Raw genomic sequence first — 20,496 nt, forward strand, 5'->3', positions numbered from 1 at the left:
GACTTGGGGTAGGCTGTACACTTCAGTTGGGGTGGGTCAGCCGCACCTTCTGACCGTTGACCCCTGGGAACTTGTCTTCTGACCTTTGACCTCTGGGGGGAGGTACCTATTCCAATTCCCGTGTCCTAGCCTAAGTCTTCAAGAGGAACCCCTACCCCCCCCTTTTTTTTTTTTTTACTATTAATGGCGGTGATCTGCGGTTTTTTTCAGGACCGAGATATTGCGGCGGACAAATCGGACACTTTTGACACTTATTTGGGACCAGTGACATTTATACAGTAATCAGTGCCAATAGCCACTGATTACTGTATAAACGTCACTTGCAGGAAAGGGGTTAACACTAGGTGGCGATCAAGGTGTTAAAAGTGTTCCCTATGTGTGTTGTAACTGTGGGGGGGAATGTGGCTGACTAAAGGAGGAGAGAGATCGCTGTTCCTACTTGGTAGGAACACATGATCTCTCTTCTCTCCCCTGACAGAGCCGGGATTTGTGTGTTTGCACACACAGATCCCGGTTCTCGGTCTGTCACGAGCTATCGGGGGTGCCAGGCCGTCATCGCGTCTGACAGGCACGCGCTTCAGCTTCAGGGACACACCGCAGCGGCACACGCACGCCTGCTACAGCATCATAAAGAGCCGACGTACAGCTACAATGGCTCACACAGGGGTGCCAGCCTTGCCGCAGTATAACTGCGGCGGCTGGTCGGGAAGAGGATAACATACTGTACACTTCTAAGGCTGCATTCACACCTGACGTTTCAAAGTCGGGCGTTTTTGCCGTGATTTTGTACAGGTCACCAATGTAAAAAGCAGAAAAACGCCTGTAATCTGCCCCAAAGAAGCTCATGTTATTTTTTGAACTTAAGGCATTTTGCTTCAGGTGACAACTGAAAAAATGCCCAACAAGCAAAATCCCATTCATTTGAATGGCACCTATTAAAATGAATGGGATTTTGCTTGTTAGGCATTTTTTCAGGTGTTTTATGAGCTGAAAACGCTCAGGTGTAAATGCAGCCTTAAGCTAAACTCTGGGATCAGCAAACATTCTTTAAACACTTAAAGACCAAACATTATATATTTTTTAAAAACAGAAACTTTACAGTATACATTGGTGAGTTTTGCAAGTAAATAGATACCAAACATGTCAAGCTTTAAAATTGCACATGCCCTCATTCCTTCCCTATAAGGAAGTCACAGATCGTGTGATGAAACGCATCAGGGCGGGGCTACATGAAGTCATTACGCCCAAAAACTGTGTAGTGACCATTTTGACACATCCTCTCCAGATGTCAATGTTTAAGGGAGCAATGTATATGCAATACTATTTTGCTTTTAACCTTGTGCACCGAACTCATAGTGCACTTTGTTTGAGTATTATTTCATATTTTTACTGAATAAATGTTTTTTTATCTAAAGGTATTACACTATGGAATGTTTTTTGTTTCAGTTATGTAACTGAGTGATAAGGCCCGTACACACAATCGGATATTCCGACAACAATTGTCCGACGGACGTGTTTTTTTCGGATAACCTGGCCGTCTGTATGCTCCATCGGACAATTGTTGTTGGAATTTCCGACAACAAATTTTGACTGTGCATGCTCTCAAATGTGTTACGTCGGATCATCCAATCGTTTGTACACATCTGACTAAAAGTACAAACACGCATGCTCCGAACCAATGCAGACAATAGCAGAAGTTGCCCAAAAGGTGGCGGTAAAGATCTGAAAAAACACAAAGTTTGGTGTATGTTGGCTGAAACTGTTCTGCCGTCTGTATGCAGAATAAGTTCACGGCCTTCAAACAAAAATCCACAGAAAAGTCCGATGGAAGTCTGATCGTGTTTACGAGGCTATACATATCCTAAGGCATTATTTGGGGATTTATTCTCACCTGCTCTTTGAAGGATTGCTGCAATAATATACACCCAGGTGTCTGGGACAGCTCTGGTTTACCTCATCATTGTGTAGGTCGGCCGTGGAGGTAAAATCGGCAGCAGTAATAAGTGGTGGATACACAGAGGTGGAGCATTCCTGCATAATATTCCATTGCTGAGCACATTAAATTTGGCCAGGTTTGTTATTTAGCGCTTGTATGCAACATTAACGGAGGACATTTTTTTTATTGATGTGGACTTTTTTCATTTTTATTTGAACTTTGTGCTTAGTTTATTGCACATGTATACCACATATGCATTTTTTGTATGCTATGATTTTTCTTAATTATTGGTTACACCAGATTTTAGTTAGGGGTCTCAAAGTAAAGGGGGCTAAATACAAATGCATGCCACACTTTTCAGATATTTATTTATAAATATATTTTCTTTCACTTTACAATTGTGGCACTTTGTGTTGGTCTATAAAATAAAATCCCAATAAAATACATTTAGCTATAATTTACAATTAAGCATATGTGCGTTTATATGAGGATCATAATTCTGTGAACATGAAGTATCTTTAAGGGTGTTTTTGATATTATGTGTTTGTTATATAGATATTTTACTAAAAAAAAAAAAAAAAAGAACACTTTTGTGGCGCTTTCATTTTTTGTTTTATGTTTGTGTATTTCTTTCGGATCTGTGCAGTAATTCAATATGAAAGTTTTGCTTTATGAAGGAACTTCCTGTAATAAAGACACTGTTGCTCTCCTTTTGCTAGATGACTGGTCTTGTCTCCACCCCCTCCTGCAGTTCTCTGCAGGAAGCCTGTAATGGGTGGGGCCTGCTGGGTCCTTTCTTCATCGATTCTCTCTGTACAGCACAGTGAAGTGATGTCAGTGCTACTTTTATTTTATTTTTTTATATTCTTTATTTATATATGTAAATATTCAGTTATATTTCAAAACCTGGTACAATTGTCGTCTCATTACATTCTTTAGACCTATTTTTTAATCTCCTCCTCTTCTTTCTCTATTATCGTTACTTTACTGTCCATGTGTTCTTTTCTATGTACTACCTACATAAAAAATCACAATATTATGCCCCTATTTCTCCTAAATATCCTTATCTTTAATTTCTTACAGCCTTCTACTTTTTCCTCTTTTATAGTCCCCCAACCCCCCCCCCCCCCAATTAAACCCCCCCTCAAAAAAAAAAATGAATATATAATATTTTAATCTTCCCCCCGCCCCACACTCACCTCCCTCCCCCTCCCCTGCCATCATGGAGGTCCACAAGTATTGGTCTCCCATATAGTTCTCTTTCCCCGGCGGCTCTACTCCACAACTATGTTTCCCATTAATCTTTTCCCTTCTTCTGACTGGACAAATACATTCCAAGTTGCCCAAGTGTTGTTATAATGCTCTTTTCTGTCTTGTGCCATTGATACCAGGTGCTCCAAGGCCCCGTTTCTAACCCTGTTGAGCCAGTCAGTGCTACTTTTAAAAGAAAAGTCAGACTCTCCTGGATTGTAATTGACGCTGTAAAGTGTTGGTGCTTGTTGGACTCTGTGTACTACACCAATTACTGTACCTTTGAATTTCTCAATAAATATTTTTTACTTGTGAAAATGTTTTATTTCACACTAAGGCTCTAGCACATTAGGAGAGCATTCTAATTCACATTGTACTGCTGTATACTGTATGAGATTTTGAGGGACAGATCCTGATTATTAAGCAAATGATTACCTTTAGAACGATCCTTTAATATTCAGATCTCACCAATTGTTTATTTTTCTGGTAATAAAGGGTACTCGGAGTAATGGGTATTTAAAGCGGAACTCTGGGCAAACAAAAATATATTCCTCAATAGCCACAAAGTCTATAAATCTAGTTACCAGATGCCTTTGGAACCCAGGTTTTACTTTTTTGCCCTTTGCGCTTAGTAAGCTAGGTCCTCTTTCCTTTAGCAAGGACACTCACGTACCTCCAAACAAACAATGTGTAGTACTTTGTAACACTAAGGGGCAGATCCACAGAGAAAGTACGCTGGCGTATCTACTGATACGCCGGCGTACTTTCAAATTTCCCGCGTCGTATCTTTAGTTTGAATCCTCAAACCAAGATACGACGGCACCTTCGGATCTTAGATGCAATACTTCGGAGCGCGCTGGGTGGAGTTCGCGTCGTTTTCCGTGTCGGGTATGCAAATTAGCGATTTACGACGATCCACGAACGTACGCGCGGCCGTCGCATTTTCTAACGTCGTCTGTAGTCTGCTTTTTCCGGCGTATAGTTAAAGCTGGTATTTTGCGACGTATAGATAGACTTGCCATGTTAAAGTATGGCCGTCGTTCCTGCGTCGAAATTTGAATTTTTTTTTGCGCAAGTCGTCCATGAATAGGGATGGACGTAACTCACGTCGAAGTTAAAAAAATGACGTCCTAGCGACGTCATTTAGCGCAATGCACGGCAGGAAATTTCGGAACGACGCATGCGCAGTTCATTCGGCGCGGGGACGCGCTTCATTTAAATGAATCACGCCCCCCTACCCGTCGATTTGAATTCCCCTGCCAGAAATACACTATGCCGCCGTAACTTAAGGCGCAAATTCTTTGAGGATTCGAAGATCCGCCAGGTAAGGTACGGCGGCGTCCATCTAATTATCTGTGGATCTGGCCCTGAGTGTTTAATGCATATTTTATTGAAACTACACTACTAAACTGAAATCCAATTGGCTGCTATGGGTTACTATACTTGGCACAACACCGCGTTGCATCACTTTGCACTGTATTACATATAGTATGTAGTCCTGTATGGCTACAAGAACTTGTGTTTACGGTGTCTGCATGTGTGTAAAGGCAAGTGATTTGGAAAATCAAACATTGCACAATGCCAAAAATTCAAAGAAATGTATTCAAACATACATTAAAGCCGATACACATGTCTTCTGTCACTTTAAATAGATAATTTGAACCAAGCTGTTCCGAGCAAACTATTTTCTTCAAGTGCTGCATTGGCTCCTAGCAGTGTATGTACTGCATGTAGCTTCAAATACATAAAAGTACACAGTGCTGGGAAGCCGACTCGGATGCCAGCCTAGCCTTGCAGCTCTCTCCCAGCCCTCAGCATCTAGGCACTTTTGGGGACTTTCCACCCTTCAAATATGGGCCGCTCCAGGGCGACTAGATCCTCCACGTCCAGGGGATCATCCCAGCCCCCTCCGGGAACCTCCACGGATCTCAGTGCGTTTTTCACACAGCCCGGGCCCCAGCAGACCAGGGACTCCAAGATGGCGCCGGACACAGACGCGGCCGCCATGCGTTCCCCCCAGCGGCTCTCTCACTCCATCCCGGCGCTGCTCCGGACACCCGAAGATCGGAGGGACACCCCGCAGACGATCGGGAGCGGGCGCCGCTGGTCGGGTGAGCAAACACCCCCTGCCTGGCCCCCACGCACTACGGAGGCCTCACAGCCTGCCTCGAGGGCCGCCGCCATCTTGGGACACCCGGAGCATTACACACAGTGCTCCGAGGCCTATCCCCAGCTGCTCAGGACTGCCTCAGACCCAGCCATCAGTGGGCTGGGATACAGCTCCCCGGAGTCTACAGGGGGAGCGGAGGATTTCCCTGCACTGCCCAGCCCGATCCACCCTGGCTCCCATCCATGTGCTCCACCCGGAGCAGGCCGAAACAACAGCCCCAGGGAACAGCCAGCAGGGACACCATCCATCCCTGAGCAGCAGCACACACAGCACCCAGGACCCCTCATCCGGGCTGCATCCCACCCAGGGCCACCTGCATCCTATGCCCAGATAACTGAGCCGCAGCACACGCAGTTCCCTGGGCCCCTCATCCGGGCTGCACCCCACCCAGGGCCACCTGCATCCTATGCCCAGACCACTGAGCCACAGCACCCTGGACCCCTCATCCAGGCTGCACCCCACCCAGGGCCACCTGCATCCTCTGCCCAGATAACCGAGCCGCTGCACACGCAGCTCCCTGGGCCCCTCATCCAGGCTGCACCCCATCCAGGGCCACCTGCCTCTTATGCCCATATGACATGCCCCCCTGTCCCCTCCTCAGTTCGGGACAGGGAGGGGGAGGCCTCCCAGCCCCCGCAAGCCCAGGCCAGGGGTACACAGGAGGCCTGGAGATCCGAGGGCTCCATCTGGGGGCCATCACAGCGGGCTCAGGCACACCCTCCCCCGCACCCCCACCTGCTTCCACTACCGCTGGATACTGCTCCGAACCAACCCATCCAACCACAATGGCTTGTATACCTGCAAGCAATGCCTACTAAGGAGGACTTTCGACAGCTTATACTTGATGTGAAATCCACTTGCAGAACCGAGATCCAAAACCTCCAATCGGGCCTTAAACATCTGGCTGACCGAGTGGAAATGGCGGAGGAGGAAATTCAGGAAACCAAATTGGCAATTCACAGAACACTAACGCAAAGTACGGAGCATCGTACCCTCCTCAGAGACATGCAGCGCCATTTAGAAGACCTGGACAACAGGGGGCGCAGGAACAATATTCGCGTTCGGGGGATACCAGAAACGGAGGGCCCGGAAGATGTCCACTCCACCTTACACACCCTATTCAATAACCTAATCAGGGAGCCCCCGACCAAGCCCATAGACATGGACCGAGCTCACCGGGCGTTACGCCCCAAGGGGGCCAACTCCAAACCAAGAGACATAATTTGCAGGCTAAGCTCTTATCCCTTGAAGGAGGAAATAATGCGCCAGGCCCGCCTGGCCCGGAGGGTGACCCTGGATGAGGTCCCCGTACAGCTTTTCCCCGACCTTTCGTGGATCACATTACAGAAGCGCAGACTACTACAGCCACTACTACGCACCCTGCAGGAAGAAAAGGGATTTTTATTAACAGCTTACCTGTAAAATCCTTTTCTTGTAGTACATCACGGGACACAGAGCAGCATAGCCATTACATATGGGTTATATAGTGTACCTTCAGGTGATGGACACTGCCACTCTCCGACAGGAAGTTCCCTCCCTATATAACCCCCACCCATAGTGGGAGTACCTCAGTTTTGTAGCAAGCAATATGCATCCCAAAATTCCCCATAAGAGGGGTGGGAGCTCTGTGTCCCGTGATGTACTACAAGAAAAGGATTTTACAGGTAAGCTGTTAATAAAAATCCCTTTTTCTTTATCGTACATCACGGGACACAGAGCAGCATAGCCATTACATATGGGATGTCCCCAAGCAATGCTCCATGAGGGGAGGGAGACAACCAGAAAAAACCAAACAGGAGGTGCCACCGGACAAGAGGAGATTAAACTGCGGCCCGTAGTACCGCCTGCCCAAAGGCTGAATCAGCGTTCCTCCTAACGTCCATTTGATAAAATTTTGCAAATGTGTGGACAGATGACCAGGTTGCTGCCCTGCAGACCTGAGCCATAGAGACCTGGTGATACGCTGCCCAAGAGGCACTTATAGCTCTAGTGGAATGAGCCTTAACCGATAAGGGTGGACTCTTCCCCTTCAGGCCATAGGCCTGAATAATCGTCTGCCTAATCCACTTAGCAATAGTGGCCTTAGACGCTGCCTGGCCCTTTTTGGGCCCTTCCGGCAGAATGAATAAGACGTCCGTCTTACGAATCTGGGCTGTAGCTTCCAAGTAAATCTTTACAGCTCTAACTACATCCAAGGAATGTAGTAACCTCTCTTCCTTAGAAGAAGGCTTTGGAAAAAATGATGGAAGAATCACATCTTGATTAAGGTGAAAATTTGATACCACCTTAGGCAGGAAGGACGGAAGCGGCCGCAAAACGACCCTGTCCTTATGCAATAATAAATAAGGTGCCTTACATGACAAGGCTGCCAACTCCGACACTCTTCTGGCGGATGCCATGGCCACCAGAAACACTAGTTTCCTAGTCAAAAGGACCAAAGGGATCGCGGACAAGGGCTCAAAGGGCTGCCTTTGCAAGGCCGATAGAACCAAATTTAGATCCCAAGGATACAGGGGAGCTTTAATCGGGGGATTCACCCGAATAACACCTTGTAAAAAGGATTTCATTAAGGAATGGGCAGCCAAAGATCTCTGGAAGAAGACCGACAAGGCAGACACCTGCCCCTTGATTGTGCCGACCGCCAAACCTTTTTCCACTCCCAACTGTAAAAACTCCAGGATTCTCCCAATGGTATATTTGCGGGGATCCCATTTCCTGGTTTCACACCAGGTAATATAGGCCTTCCACACCCTATAGTATATTAACCTGGAAACTGGTTTTCTTGCGTTTATAAGGGTGGAAACGACCTGCCCTGAAAGGCCTCTGTTTCTGAGAATCAGGGACTCAGCCGCCAGGCCGTTAAATTTAGGGCCTGTAAGGCAGGGTGGTAGAATGGCCCTTGTGAGAGGAGGTCCGGACGTAGAGGGAGGACCCAAGGCTCCTCTACGGTCATCCTTTTTATCAAGGAGTACCAAGGTCTTCGGGGCCACGCTGGGGCCACTAGAATCGCTGGCTTGCGTTCCCTTTGAATTCTGTGAAGAAGACGGGGTAGCATCCGTATTGGAGGGAAGGCATAGATTAGCGCAAACTGATGCCAAGGGCACACCAAGGCATCTGTCCCGCAGGCCAATGGATCCCTCGTTCGAGAGACAAACTTTGCTACTTTGGCATTGAATCTGGACGCCATAACGTCCACCTCCGGAGTACCCCACTTCCGGCAAATGACCTGGAACACTTCGGGATGGAGGGACCACTCCCCTGGGGACATCTGTTGGCGGCTGAGGAAGTCCGCTTGCCAATTGTCCACCCCGGGGATAAAGATAGCTGAGATGCAGGGGACATGGGCTTCTGCCCATGAAAAGATCCGATCTACCTCCCTTTGGGCTGCCTGACTCCTGGTGCCACCCTGGTGGTTTATATAAGCTACGGCAGTGGCATTGTCGGATTGTACCCTTACTGGGGAGCCCTGCAGAACCTCCGTCCAGCCCAAAAGAGCCAACCGAGCTGCTCGGATCTCTAAGACATTTATGGGTAGGGCTGATTCTGCCCTTGACCATTTCCCCTGTAGGGTTAAATCGTCTAGGACTGCACCCCAGCCTGATAGGCTGGCATCCGTGGTTACTATCCTCCATGAGGGGGGACTGAACGATCTTCCTTTCAGAAGATTTTTTGTGACTAGCCACCAACACAGACTCTGCCTTACCGCATAGGGAAGGGAAATGGGAAGATCCAAGGCCTGGAGTCTTTTGTCCCAGGCTGTGAGAATTGCTCTCTGTAGCCTCCGAGAATGGATCTGGGCATAGGGCACTGCCTCGAAGGTGGCCACTAGCTTTCCCAACAGGCGCATGCAGAGGCGTATAGATGGCCTTGTGCTGCTTAGGACTATGTGGATTAACTCCCTTATCGAGTCCACTCTGGACTGGGGCAGGAAGATCTGTTGTTGTCTTGTATCTAAAATCAGACCTAGATACTCCAACCTTCTTGTGGGCTGTAAAGCCGATTTGTCCCGGTTTAGAACCCAACCCAGGGACTCTAGGCAGTTTACTGCTAGCAACACTGCCCGATTTAAGCCGGCCGCTGAGTGGTCGACTACCAGAAGATCGTCTAGGTAGGCCATGATCAGAATGCCCTGTTCCCTTAGGATGGCTAATACGGGGGCCAGGATCTTCGTAAAAACCCGAGGGGCCGTGGCTAGTCCGAACGGAAGAGCCACGAACTGATAATGCCGATAGTTTAGGGCAAAACGCAGATACCTGTAATGGCCTGGGAAAATCGGAACGTGCAGGTATGCGTCCTTTATATCGATGGAGGCCAAGAACTCCTTTCCTTGGAGGGCGGCCACCACCGAACGAATGGACTCCATTCGAAAGGACCGGACTCTTAAAAAGCGGTTTAATGACTTTAGGTCCAGTATAGGCCTGACGTCGCCGTTTGGCTTCGGGACAACGAAGAGGTTTGAGTAAAACCCTTGTCCTTGCTCCCCTGCTGGTACTTCCATAATCACTCCTTGAGATAGGAGTCGCTCTAGGGCGGACAGAAGTGATGCCTGTCTTTGAGGGTCGCCTGGAAGTCTTGACGTTTGAAAGTGAGGAGGGGGGAACTCCCGAAACTCCAGCTTGTACCCCTGAGTCACTGAGGACAGAACCCATTGGTCGGTAACTTGGGCCCCCCACAACTCCGAGAATAACCGGAGTCTTCCCCCCACTCGAGAGAGTGGGGGCGCCCCTTCACAAGGCTGCCTTAGGGGCAGCCTTAACCGGCTTACGGTTCCACGGTCTCTTGTTCCCTGCAGCTTGCCCTTGTGGCCTGTTTGCAGATGCGCGTCCAGGAGGCCGTCGATACTGCCTAGAGAATGAGTGCCCTGGAACTGGAGAGGTTGGGCGCTTAAAAGAGGGACCTCGGAACCCCAAAAGGGTGCTCTTACCACTAGAGATCTTTTGAATATATTTGTCAAGATCTTCTCCAAACAATCTCTCTCCTTGAAAGGAGAATCCTGTAAGGAGTTTTTTGCAGGGGGTTTCTGCAGACCAGTTCTTTAACCAAAGTAATCTTCTCATGTGAACCAAATACAGGGATAGGCGGGACGCCTGTTGGATTGAATCCTTGATAGCGTCTACCGCGAAACATAAAGCTCTAGGTAGATCGGCTAAGTCCTGAGCCTGTTGAGCCGGGAGGTCCTTTAGGGCCTGCTTGGCCTGGTCCTTTAAAGCCTGGCAGACGCCAATGGCAGCTACAGCTGGCTGGACCACTGCCCCCGCTGTGGCAAAGGATGCCTTCAGTAAGGTCTCAAGCCTTTTATCCACAGGATCTTTGAACATGTGAATATTGTCCACTGGACACGTTAAAGCTTTATTGACACATGATATGGCTGCGTCAACAGTGGGGACAGCCCATTTTTTCGAAAACTCCTCCTCTAAAGGGTACATAATTGCGAACCTTTTAGGAGGCAAAAAAATCCTGTCTGGCTTAACCCAGTCCTGAAATATCAGGTCCTTTAACAAAGGATGGACCGGGAACACCAGGTTGGCTTGGGGCGCTTTTAGGGAGCCCAATGAGGACACAGCGGAGGCCAGAGGCTGAGGCAAAGGCATTTTAAAAGCTGACAGCACCATATCCGTTAAGGACTGAACCCACAATTTTTCTGCGTGAGAAGCTGAAAAAGGTTATTCTATAGTAGAATCTTCAGAACCTAAATGGTCCAGGTGATCCTCAGCCTGGTCTCCTGTATCTTCCAATTCCTCAGTGGAAAGGACATCTTCCTCAGGAGATTCAAACCTGGGAGACGGGGACCTAGCCCGCTTCTTCCCGGATAAAGAGGCCGTAATAAGAGCGGCCATCCTTTTTTCAAATCCACCCAAGGTGGAGGCTAACATCTCTTCCGTGACATAGGAAGGAGTTGGTTGAATAGGGCCCGCCATAGCACCTAGCAACCCTGATGGCTCACCCAGGGCAGCAACCTCCGGATCCTCCGGGGAGGTAGGGGCAGGTGGATTCTGGGAAATATCCTCCGAGCCCGATGGGGAACCCTTTGGCTTTTTAACACCTTTAGCATTTTTAGCGTTCCCTGCACCCTTTGGAGCCATAATAAACAAATCTGAGATACTCCGCTAATATACAACTAACTGTAATAGCTGGAGAAAAACACACATTTAAATAAATGAGGAAGAAAATTAGGCTAGGGTAATGTTAGACAAAAACTAAACTTCCCAAAACCTAACAAGAGATAGCAATATTGAGCCCCAAGGGCTTAATCATATCCTAATATTGCTTCCCTTAATGCTGGGCTAAGAGAGTACCAAATACTAAGTACTCTGACTGCTACTTAGTACACCGGCTTTTCAGAGAAAATCTGAGCTTAAACAGCTCTTTAGCAAGGTGTGTACAAAAAAACGGCCACTAGGTGTCACTGTGTCAGCATAACATAGGCAAACCTATCCTGCTCAGCTCAGCATCGCTGCTCCGTGTCCCTTCACAGCCTTCAGCAAACTGACAGGCTAAATAGAGTTTTCCCTCTGATGTACAGAGGGGAGGGAACTCCCTGGGCGTCCCCCGCCCCCTCCACGCAGCGTCGGCGCCTATAACAGTGCGCGCGCACGCGCGCGCGCGCTCCCGACGCCGCTCTACAGGAAGCAGGACCCATGTGGGGAGAGGAGCCCGGGAGCTGCTGGAGACACACAGACATCAGGAAGTAAGTAATTTAAACCTGACATGCTCCCCTTTACATTTCATGGAGCAAAAACACCTTGTAGCAGCAGCAGCAGTCTATTAGCCCAGCCAGAGGAACAGTATACCTGGGTGTTTGAGCCATCCAGTCATGCAGACTTTGTGGTTTCTCTTTAGCCCATGCACAGAGGCATAAAAAAGGCTTTTCCCCAGAGTCCCCTGTGGGGAGCCCACTGACAAACCAAGTTCCGTAGGCCCCCCGCTTACCTTTCCACGCCGCAGGGTATTGCTCATGCAAGAGGCCCAATCTTCCCCCTTCACCGTGGGTATGGTCATAGACCTTCAGGGACCGGGGTCCAAGTCAGGAACACCACACACCTGGACCTATACAGCACTACTGGCAGCAGGTATCCATAGGTTAAAAAACCCAGTCCTGGAACCCAGAGTCCAGCCCTCCAAGGAGAGGCATTATAGGCAAAACCCCATCCACGAATTGGGGCCCGGGTACCGTCCACTTTGGCTATGAAGCACCTTGGACGGATCCGGTCGGCTGGCCCTGGTCCCAAGGACAAACTGCAGGCACAACCTTCAACGTGCACCAACACCTAAGACACTGGCGAAAAAACTGAGGTACTCCCACTATGGGTGGGGGTTATATAGGGAGGGAACTTCCTGTCGGAGAGTGCCAGTGTCCATCACCTGAAGGTACACTATATAACCCATATGTAATGGCTATGCTGCTCTGTGTCCCGTGATGTACGATAAAGAAAAATATACCGTACCGATGGGGCTTCCCGTTCAGCCTTACAGCGACTACAAAGGGCAAGTCAGCAGTCCTGAGATACCCAGAGGACCTGCAAGCATTTTGTGATGATCTGGACATTCGTACACCTCAGTTGCCAGATTGGGATCTCGTGGCCACGCCACCCCCACCACCCATAGTGTGGCAGAAGGTCTCATCGTCCAAACGCCCCAGAGCCTCGGAGGGATCCAAGCGGAGCCCACACGGACAGCACAGGAAGAACTGACCCGACCCTCCTGGCACGGGCCCCTACACGAATGACACTCTGCTGTGTTTCGCCTGCCAAGGCCCCCGCCCTGGAAGCCCATCTAGTAGCAAAACCCACTCCCCATGCCCTAGCAGTTAGTTTAGCTTAGCATAAAGGGCAAGTCTCGGCCGAGACTTCAGAGAGAGCCCCCTCATGTCCCCTCCTCCCCCACATGTCCTTAGTTAGCCTCCAGATTTTTTGGACTTTAATTTTGGCGGTCTTGTTGTTTGACGTGACCGCTTCAGGGTTCCCGTGGGCTCCCCTGGCGCGGTCCCTAGGGGCCGGGCTGGAGGGGCCCACGGGAAGCCGTTCAGACCAGGGCCAGTTGGCCCCAACGGGTCGCGACTTACAGTTATTGGTTTGTAATCATTGCCTTACACTAATGTTTTTCTTTCTCTTTCTCTCTCTTCCTTTTTCCAGACTCCTCTCTCCCCCCCTCATCCCTCATCACCGTGTGGCTCTGCTCAGCACTTCTGGCATACTCGTGGATCTCCTCCTGCGGTGTCTGGCTCCCGACCTTTGGCGCCTGATTCTTCTCCATCCACATCAGATAAGTACAGCTCCCTTAGACACCACACATCCTCATGGCTAAGGTACTATCCCTAAATGTACACGGATTGAATTCCAATAGAAAACGGCACCTGGCTCTGAGGGAGTTTAGGCAGTCGGGGGCGGATGTAATTATGGTCCAGGAAACACATCTAGATAAAGGGGGCTCCTTTGCTTTTGCAACACGGTACTACTCACAGGTGTACCTTTCCTCAGGGCCCCACAAAAAGGCCGGCGTGGCCATACTCATTAAGAAAGGGTCACCCTTTGTCAGCTCCCACCACTATAGTGATCCACAAGGTCATTACATCATCCTCCAGGGCTCGTGGCAGGGTCAAGAGGTGACCTTCTGCGCCATCTACGCCCCAAATGCACGCCAGCTCGGGTTCCTGTCCAAGGTGTATGCGCGCCTCTTCCGCACAGAGCATGGGATCCTAGTGATCGGGGGGGACTTTAACCTTATCCAATCGGCCACTTTAGATCGCCATGTGGTGAACCCCAGGGCACCTTCGGATCGAATACTCAGGGACTCGAGGCTGTTCCGACAACTTTCCAGACACTATGCACTTTTTGATGCCTGGCGAGCTCTCCATCCTGGCGATCGTCAGTACACGTTCTACTCGGCCCCCCACCACACACACTCCCGAATCGATTATTTCTTTGTAAACAATTCTACCCTACGGCTGGTCAAGGCAGTGCAGATACAACCGATCTCCTGGTCGGACCATGCCCCAGTCCTGTTAACTCTGGCAATAGGCCCCCCAGACCCTGCACCTGGCGCCTGAACACATTTCTCCTTCAGCACCTCCCTTCTAAAATGGAACTGGAATCCACCTTGAGGAATTACTTCGAGGAAAACGATACCCCCGATATAACCCTACCCACACTGTGGGAGGCCCACAAGGCGGTGCTGAGGGGGAAGTGTATAGGCCTGTCCTCAGCCATGAAAAAAAACGCTCAGGCACTGAAACAGCGTACAGAGGCAGAACTTGAGATCTTGGAGCGACGGTTGCAACTGTCTCCTACGGTAACGCTTCTAAAAAAGATCTCCACACTGAGGGCAACTCTAGGTGAGATAGCGCTGGGTAAGGTGGAGAAGGCACTGCTTAGGATTAGACAATTGTTTTACGATAAGGGTAACAAGGCCCACTCCCTCTTGGCCAGGAAGCTCCGTGACAGCGCACAAGCCGCGACCCCGCATCAGGTCAAGAATAGGACAGGAGACCTGGTTTCCCATCCCAAGGACGTAGTCCACTCTTTTGCGGAATTCTACACAACCCTGTACAATAATCCGGACATCCCCAGTAATCCACCATCCCCTGAACTCGCTCAGCGTATGGCGCGCTATCTGGAGCAGAGTGGAGTCTCCAGACTCAAACCCTCGGATCTAGCCCCACTGAACGAACCGATCACAGTGGAGGAACTAGAACAGACCATTAAATCATTACCCTCACACAAAGCCCCGGGACCTGACGGTTTCCCATATGAGTACTACAAAACATTCCTCCCCTTGCTACTACCTCGCATGTGTAAACTGTTCAATGCATTTCTTGGGGACACATCTGTCCCCGGGGACATGCAACGCTCCTTCATCACGGTGATTCCAAAGCCGGATAAGGACCCCTCCTTATGCGCTAACTACAGGCCCATCGCTCTCCTAAATTCGGACTTAAAGATTTTCACTAAATTGCTATCCATCCGACTGAACTCGGTCCTACCCGCCCTTATACACAAGGACCAAGTGGGTTTTGTCCCCCTTCGTCAAGCAGGGGACAATACTAGGAAAATAATTGACCTGGTAGAGGTGGCGAATAGGGAGGGTCAAAGGTCCATATTATTGGGCCTAGATGCCGAGAAGGCCTTTGACCGCTTGGGGTGGCCCTTTCTCTTCGCTACGCTCCGCCATGTGGGCTTTAGAGGGCCATTCCTGCGGGCCATCCAGCACCTTTACTCCGACCCATCCTCCCAAGTCAAGACCCCCTTTGCCCTCTCATCCGCGTTCCCGGTAACTAATGGCACTAGGCAGGGGTGCCCTCTGTCCCCCCTGCTGTTCCCGCTCTGTGTGGAACCCCTGGCCGCAACCATCCGTCAAAACCCAGATATTAGAGGGATTTTAGTTAGAGACCAAGAGTTCAAAATCTCGCTATTTGCAGACGATATCATCCTCACGCTCACCCAACCTAGAATCTCCCTCCCGAATCTACATGTGGAGCTTGATCGCTTTGGAGCGCTCTCAGGCTACAAAATAAACACGTCCAAATCAGAAGCGCTCCCAATTAACATCCCTGACGGGGAGGTGGCTCATCTACGATCCAATTTTTCTTATAGCTGGAAAGCCTCCTCGTTGAAGTACCTGGGAATCCACATTACCCCCTCCTACACCACCCTCTATCAGCAGAACTTCCCCCCCCTTTTCAGCAACATTAGGGCCCTTATACAACGGTGGAGAAAGCACCACATCTCCCTTTTGGGGAGAATAGCAGCAGTAAAAATGGCGATTCTCCCAAAAATACTCTACCTGTTCCAAACCCTGCCCATCCCAGTACCCTACGCCCAGTTGAGAAAACTCCAAACGGACCTGCTCCAGTTTACCTGGAATTATAGGCGTCATAGAATCCCCCGGTCGGTGTTGCTGGCGGCGAGGTAGGAAGGGGGTTTGGCTTATCCAGACCTAGTTAAGTACTACCAAGCGGCCCAGCTGAAGGCAGTAGCCTCCTGGTTCACATTACGCTCCTACAATAAATGGACGCAAATAGAGAAGCTGTGGCTAGCCCCGGTACATCCAAATAACTTGTTATGGAATGCGAAGGGGGAGGTGGACCCGGGCCGCATGTTAGGTCCTATGACCCAACTCAGACGCACGTGGCGAAAATTGAAACGCCAACACAAGCTAGCCTCAGACAGCTCCCTCTTGACCTCTTTCGCCGGCAACCCCGAAATCCCGGATAGTCTCACCCACAGAATGTCAGCCCCATGGACAACGAGGAACCTCTTTCATTATGGGAACCTAGTAGACCCCCTGACCCGTAAAATACGCACATTCGAGGACATACAGGCCAAACATGACATGCCGCGCCAGGAGTTCTATGGATATCTCCAGATACGCCACTATGCACTGACGTTCGCTCCAAACTTGCAGTTCTCCCCCCCAACGGCTTTTGAAAGGCTGATATTGGCGGGGACAGCGCAGAGGGGCTTGATCTCAAATATATATAAAATATTGAACTCTCGGCCGACGGACACTGGGAGCAAACATGCATATATGCTTCGGTGGGAAAAGGCCCTAGGCGAGGAGATATCCATGGAACACTGGCGGACGATTTGGTCCCAGGCAGCAAAAAGCTCGATCTGCACTCTCTACAAGGAGAACATATACAAAATCCTCTACTTCTGGTACATGACACCGGATGTTCTCCATGCCATCTACCCGAACACTTCAGATCGCTGCTGGCGCTGTCAGCAGGACAAAGGAACGCTTATCCATGTATACTGGAGTTGCCCACTGATCGTCCCCTTTTGGAACTCGGTCCAGCAATTATTGGACCGACTTCTAGACAGGACGATCCCCCTGACTCCGAAGGTTTATCTGCTAGGATTCCCCCCACCAAACATCCCAGTACCCTACAAGAAATTGACCAGGCATGTACTTACGGCAGCGCGCTGTCTGGTGGCTTTGCACTGGAAGCGTTCTGCCCCTCCCCCCCGAGGCCCTATATGCCAGAATAAAAGATGTGGAAATGATGGAGAAGATGACGGCCAGAATGCTAGACAGACTGGAGGCCCACGACAAGGTCTGGGAGCTTTGGCACCGCCGAGAGGAGATAACCTGATCAGGTACTTGAGCCGCACGGATGATTTCCCTCCCCATTCCCATACCCTCCACTCCCCTCTCCCCCTCCCCCTTCTTCTTTTTACAGTTTCTTATCTTTCCTTCTTTTTGTTTTTTTTTTCCTCTTCCTCTTTTCATCTCCTGTGAACCCACTGGTGATACGAAAATGTTCACTAGTATAACACTGCACTGAAAGGTTTGCCTAGTTCATAGCACTTAACTAGCTTTTGTAGCTGAAACTCGGTACGAAAAGTTCGCTACTACATGAGTGGACACATAACTGGTTGAGTAGACTATTAGACATTATCCAGTATGTTAATGACCATTCCTCTAGATATTGTTATCGAGATTGATCCTACATGTATACGTGTATTGAAAAATTTTCTGAATAAAACTGTTATTGGAAAAAAAAAAAAAAAAAAGTACACAGTGCTGAGTTCTGGCTGTGAGACAAAACTTTCCACACACCTGGAACAAAATAAGAGTTGACCATTCATAGGCAGCTTGGTATTTTGTGGATGAATACAAAGCTTCCTCTGACTGGCTGAGGTGGGGATTGCGACGTCATCATCCTGCCTCTCTGCTTCAGACAATCAGAGGAAACTTTGTATTCATTCACTAAATACTAACCTGCCTTCGAATGGCTGAGCGCCACACAGACTAACTTTTTTTTTAATCCGAGTGCGAGACGTGAAGTCTCTGGCTCACAGCCAGAACCCACCACTGTCGACTTTATGTAGCTAAAGATAAATAAAGTTCATACAGTGCTACGAGCCAGTGCAGTGCTTAGTGAAGCAAATACGGTAGTTTGTTTGGACCAACTTGGCACAAACACAGGAAACATGGAGACCAGCTTTAATCAGACAATGACAAAACAACTACAGGTATGTTACTAAATTCATTGATCAGAGTTTACCTCTTGAAAATATTACCTATTTGATTTTTGATGAACTTCTACATAAATTTGAAGAGATTCTAAATCAATAGGAAGAGCTTGTTTTAACTCCATTGCCGCTTCATCCATGATGTTAACAAGTTTCTTGCTAAAAATGTAAGACATATTTGATGTTAAATGAGAAGAATACGGTAAGTTACATCATCAAAAATGTTGTGTTATTTTAATAATTAGTCTTAGACAATACACAATGCAAACAGGTGATTAACCACTTAAGCTCTGGAAGATTTTGCCCCCTTCGTGACCAGGCAATTTTTTGCTACTTAGCAATGCACTACTTTAAACCGCCAATTGCGCGTACGCTGTACCCAAACAAAATTCATATCATTTTTTTCACAAATAGAGCTTTCTTTTGGTGGTATTTGTTCTCCACTGTTTTTTAAATGTTGTATTATATAAATGGGGGGGAAAAAAATGTAAATTTTGAAAAAATAAATTAAAAAAAAACAATTTTTTTACCTTCCGCTATAAAACATACCAAATATTTTTTTTTTTTTGAAAATCTAATTTCTTCATAAACTTATTTTGCTACATGTCTTTGGTATAAAACAAAAATAAAAATCTCAATAAGTGTATATTGATTGGTTTGCGTAAAAGTTATAACATCTACAAACTATGGTATATATACTGGAATTTGTATTCTTTTTAATACTAGTAATGGCGGTGATCAGCGACCTACAGTGGGACTGCAATAAAGCGGTGGCCAATCTGACACTAATCGATATTGGGTAGGAACTGACTAAAAGACACGAACATCACCAGTGACACTAATACAGTGATCAATGCTAATACTATACACTGTCACTGTACTTATGACACGGGCTGGGATGCAGTTGACATCAAAAAGCAATCAAAGGGTTAACTCTGTGTCTAACTTATGTGTTAAGTGTGTGCTGCTTTTACTAAGCGATGTGACCGTTTTTACTCCCTTTTTTTGCAGGGAGAGTACATAAATCAGCCACATCGCTGCCCTCCATAGAGAGCCCTGTGTTGTTTAAAAATACAGGGCACTCGTTTGTCATTCGCTGGGATCCGTTGATCTGCTTGTGCTGTAGCAATTGACAGCACAGTCAGGGTGACGGGTGCGCACGCGCCCCCCTACCAGGTAATGCTGAATCACATAATACACCTGATCCAGTGTGGCAGGGCCGAACTATAGCAGTAAAGCTACAGGATGCAGTCTGGAACTGGTTAAAAAGAAAATAACGAATCACTAAACTAGGGGGTCCATTTAACCAAAAGGTGACTGTATTATAGCCATACTCCTGGTAAAAAAAACTAGCACAATTTTTTATGCTTTACAAATGAGCAATGCGCTCCACTGGCTTTTGGTGTTCAAGGTCAGTTGAGAGAAATAAAAGTAAATGAGAGCAGAAAAAAAAAGACCAGTCAAAAATCACATGACTGGCATTTCTCCATGGTTAGGCAGAGAAAAGCAAGCGGTCTAATATCTCTGGTACGAGGTTACGTTTGGTGTTGGAGCACAGGAGTGTTCACATGTGATTTCCAATCAGCACTTCTTCACTTGTGGATAGACTTTGGTTCTATTGTGCTGTTTTTTCATTTATATATTTGTTTGTGTATGTGGGACATTATTTTATATAAATGCATTTTTATTTGACGATTGGTTCGAGAGTATATATTTACTGAGACGTTGGGGGTTCATTTACTAAAACTGGAGAGTGCAAAATCTGGTGCATAGAAACTTGCATATGCTCTGCATAGAAACCAATCAGCTTCCAGTTTTTTTATGTCAAAAACCTAATTGAACAAGCAGACATTATAAGCAGATTGGCTACCATGCACAGCTGCACTATATGTTGGTTGTTTATTGCAATTTTGTTGGCTCATACGGTATACATTTAAATGTGAGGCACACCAGGTTTTATGTATATACAATGGAACCTCGGATTACAAGCATATTCCGTTCCAGAATGCTTGTAATCCAAAGCACTTGCATATTAAAGCAAGTTTCCCCATAGAAGTCTATGGAAACTAAGATAATTTGTTCCGCATTGACTTCTATTGCATGCAATACAGCATGTGGCCAGAGGTGGGTGGGGGGCACCATAGACTCGGAAATACTAAGAGACT

The 20,496-nt window shown here is 48.0% G+C and overlaps 1 protein-coding gene across 3 annotated transcripts in view; it reads right to left on the bottom strand.

The window, feature by feature from the left end:
- TRIP13 (thyroid hormone receptor interactor 13) overlaps nucleotides 1-20,496 on the bottom strand; it is a 140,161-nt gene that overhangs the window by 102,546 nt on the left and 17,119 nt on the right. For all 3 annotated transcript variants that reach the window (XM_040353371.1, XM_040353369.1, XM_040353368.1), the window contains one exon: nucleotides 18,380-18,490. In XM_040353371.1, coding sequence (XP_040209305.1) covers nucleotides 18,380-18,471 — 92 coding nt within the window. In that variant the 5' untranslated portion in view covers nucleotides 18,472-18,490. The remainder of the gene's footprint in view (nucleotides 1-18,379; nucleotides 18,491-20,496) is intronic.

Source organism: Rana temporaria, chromosome 5 (genome assembly GCF_905171775.1).
Source record: "Rana temporaria chromosome 5, aRanTem1.1, whole genome shotgun sequence".
In the NCBI taxonomy this organism is placed as follows: domain Eukaryota; kingdom Metazoa; phylum Chordata; class Amphibia; order Anura; family Ranidae; genus Rana; species Rana temporaria.